The 3,669-nt window shown below is 39.4% G+C and overlaps 1 protein-coding gene across 1 annotated transcript; it reads right to left on the reverse strand.

The window, feature by feature from the left end:
* Window positions 1-2,099: 2,099 nt before the first annotated feature.
* LOC133836633 (uncharacterized) lies at window positions 2,100-2,443 on the reverse strand. The gene is given in 2 exon segments (XM_062267225.1): window positions 2,100-2,254; window positions 2,257-2,443. Coding segments are annotated over 2 exon segments (342 nt in total).
* Window positions 2,444-3,669: the final 1,226 nt, after the last annotated feature.

Here is a 3,669-nt window from a genome sequence, read left to right on the forward strand (position 1 = left end):
TTCCTGATGACGTAACTGCAGATGCATCAAAAACCACTCTTAATTTGGTTGTTGCACTTTCAGGTTTGAGCACACAGTGATGTGGTATGAAGTACCGTGCTTTTGTTATTTCATTTGTGTGCATCTCCTTCATATGCCCAAGATATTCTTTCATGAAATCCACATAACTTGCCTTAGTTTGTGGATCTCGCAATAGCCGTTTTTCCAAAGAAAGGAATCGTCGTGTCGCAAGATCACGACTCTCCCCCAGGACTGAAGCATTATCCATGAATGGGAGACTAACAATCGGTTTCTTATCAATTGCAGTCTGAATGTTCTGGAGAAAGTGCATTTCACATTGTTTCTCCAGTGGTGATAGACATGGTGTATCGGTTGAGAATGAATCCAGTTCCCAAAATTTCGTAATTTGTTGGTCTACCTTATCTTCTTCCGTTAGATCTGCACAAGTAGTTGATCTTGATGAATTATGTTTTAATTTTCCAGCCACAATCCATCCTAGTTTGGTTTTCTGTAATCTTGGGAGTCCTTTACCCAACGATAAATGCTTGTCCTGCATTATGTCGTAGTAGTGTTCTGCTCCTAAGAGTAGATCAATCTTTCCTGCTTTGTCAAAGTTAGGATCTGCCAATTCAATATGCTTTGGAAGTTTCCAACGAACAATATCAATTGACTGTCCTGGTTGATCTGCAACAATGTGAGGCAATACAATAGCCTCCAATCGAGAGTTGAAATTGTTATGCTGTGATTTGAGCATAACATTAACACGTGCCTTCGAGTTTTGTGTTCGTCCACCAATTCCATTTATTTGTAGCTCTGATTTTTTAACGTTAAGAGCTAATATATTTAATGCTCTTTCAGAGATTACATTGACTTGAGAACCTGAGTCAAGTAAGGCTCTGAATTCGGCCATTTGTCCATTATTGCCTTCAATAATAACTCGAGCAGTGGCTAAAAGTACATAATTGGTTTGTACTCCACTTGCTGATGCTGCTGTTTTGGATTCAGGCATCGATTCCAAATGTAGAAGAGTGTTATGCCTTTTATCGCATTTAAAACAATTTTTCTTCTGACATTCCTTTGCTGAATTATCGCGTTTGAAACATTTTACGCATAACTTGTTCCTTTGAATCCAATTTAGTCGTTCAGCTGTTGTTTTCTTCAAAAATTCATTGCACTTGTATATAATGTGATTGGTTTTGTTACAGAAATAACATGTATATTCTGTACCAATCTGAGCGCATGTGCCTTTTTTGGTGTGATTTATCTTATCACTGCCGGTAGCCTCCAATGTAAGGAACCGATGTTCCAAGAAGGTCAAAAACTGATCCAGTTTCTGCAGCTTCTTTGAGTCTACAACTGATTGTTCATATAGCATATGAGTTTGACGATCCAATTTCCTTGTTAAACTACATAACAGTATTGGATCCCAGTTTTCAGTTCGAATTCCAATGTTATTTAGTGCAGATAATGTTTTTTGATATTATCATGCATTGCTTTTATAGACTTGCCATCATTTGTTATTGATGGTTGGTCCAATATTTTTTGTATTAATGCGTTACTTAGCACTCTTTTGTTGCTAAAACGCTCTTGTAGCATATTCAGGCTGTTGCATAATTTCCTTCGGTTAAGGATAGATGGCGTATTAAACGCTCAGCATCTCCAGTGATGGTAGTTTTTAAGTACCACATCTTTTGAATGATGGGTAATGATGCTTCATGAATCATTTTCTTGAAGATGTCATGAAATTGTTGCCATTTTAAATAATCCCCATCAAATTTGGGAATTTCAACCTTCGGCAACGGCAATGAGGCATGCATTTGGGGTATGTTAGCAGGACGGGAGACACTTTCTTCACATGTCATAGTTTAGACTCCTATGACGGCGTCTTCAGCTGCTAGATATCTCTGGTCGACATATCCAAGTTTTGCAGGATCCTCAAATTTTTTATAAATTTCTATGTGGATCATTGTTATCTTATTCCAATTCTGATTTATGATTGGCATAAATCCTTGACGTGTTTCATTCGTCATTTTGTTCATGATGCGTTCCAAGCTATCCAGCAGAACCCTTTGTTCACGAATCATTGGCTCCAGTTCTGATTATTCTTCATTGGAAGTAACCGATCCAGTATCCATTTGTATTGTGGATAATTGTTTATTAAATTCTCCTTTGTATGATACAACCAAATCCCTTATTTGATTGAAGTAATCATTTTTAAAGTAATTGTGCTCAATTTTAGCACCTTCTGTTTTACTTTTATATTTGAATCCTCTTTAGAAAATGTTTCCCACAGCTTAGCTAACTTCTCAATGCGTTTTTGGAAGTAGTCATGCTGTAGTTTTCGCTCAGGCGAGTCCTTTTTGTAATTCCTTATTACGTCTTGGATCTCTTCGCCTGTTATTAATTGCCTGTCCAGCAATGCGCTGATATTCGATGATGCCATTTTTTGTTATTTAAAGTAATACCTGACCCGTTGGAGGTATTTTGTTTTGTCGCTTTGACAGGTTGTGCCTCTACTCACAACCAAATAGGCGGTCAAGGTATACTTTTAAATATTACGGCTATGGAGCTTGATTTTCTCCTTCTTTGTTTCTGCCAAGTTGTCTATCCAGTGATGTCCAAGATCGCCAAGTTTATCAGTTGTTGGTTTTTGAAATTGGTCGCCCAGTTGACCAATTATACGTGTAGGATTCTCCAAATTAATCCTGTGTCCAGAAGTCGGGGGTCACCAAATGTTAGTATGTTAGCTGAAAAGTTTAATTTTGTCTGCCACCGGTTCTTGATACCAGTAACAATTTCGTTGCCGCAATCTGTACTTGAAACAAATTGAGCTCGGAGAAGTGAATACCACGAGTGTTCGTTGAGTACTCATTTTATTGTGGAATATGCAGGGTTTATATATACAATATCTTAAGAACTAATGTTTGTTTAGGTCAAATTCTTATCTGTTTATAGTTTACAATGGGTAGCCTGATAATCAATAGGTATCTCATAGTTTAATAGACTGAACAGTTGTAAAGTAGGATAACCTTATCTTATATCGCTTAAGTTTATGACGCATGCAGATCAAATATCCGTGCTGACAGATGATGTGAAGTCGTAAATGCGCAGCGGTGCCTGTTTGTATAGGACTATCTGTTATCTATCTGCAGCGCACGATTTTCTGCTTGTCTCGAAATCGTACAAACATGTTGCCAAGTGCCATTCACCGAGTGAATTTTGGCCACTCGGGTCGCCATGAAAGTGGTCCACTTGCATGGCTGCTTATCCAGCCATGCCAGAACTATAGTGGAATCTGTCCACAGGTACGTCTCAGCGTCGGGGGTTGGAAAATGTGGTAGGAGGGCGGCGGATAATTCTGCCAACAGGAGAGCTCCGCACAGCTCAAGACGAGGTAGAGAGACCGTCTTGATAGGTGCAACTGTAGTCCTTGCTGCTAGGAGGCTCACGGACACTTGTCCAGGGGCTGGAGGCGTTGAATACAACGCGAAGCTTTGTGATGGTGCTGCCGGGCTTGAGAACAGCGTGATGCGGCAAATAATAGTTGCCGGAACTGGATGGGGGGACTTGAGTCATATGACCCAAATTCAGATACTCTTGAATAACGGAGTCATATTGTTTCATCAGAGAGTCGTTTCTCTTTAAACGGCTCTCGTTTCTCAGGAACTG

Source organism: Drosophila sulfurigaster, chromosome 2R (genome assembly GCF_023558435.1).
Source record: "Drosophila sulfurigaster albostrigata strain 15112-1811.04 chromosome 2R, ASM2355843v2, whole genome shotgun sequence".
Classification (NCBI taxonomy): Eukaryota; Metazoa; Arthropoda; class Insecta; order Diptera; family Drosophilidae; genus Drosophila; species Drosophila sulfurigaster.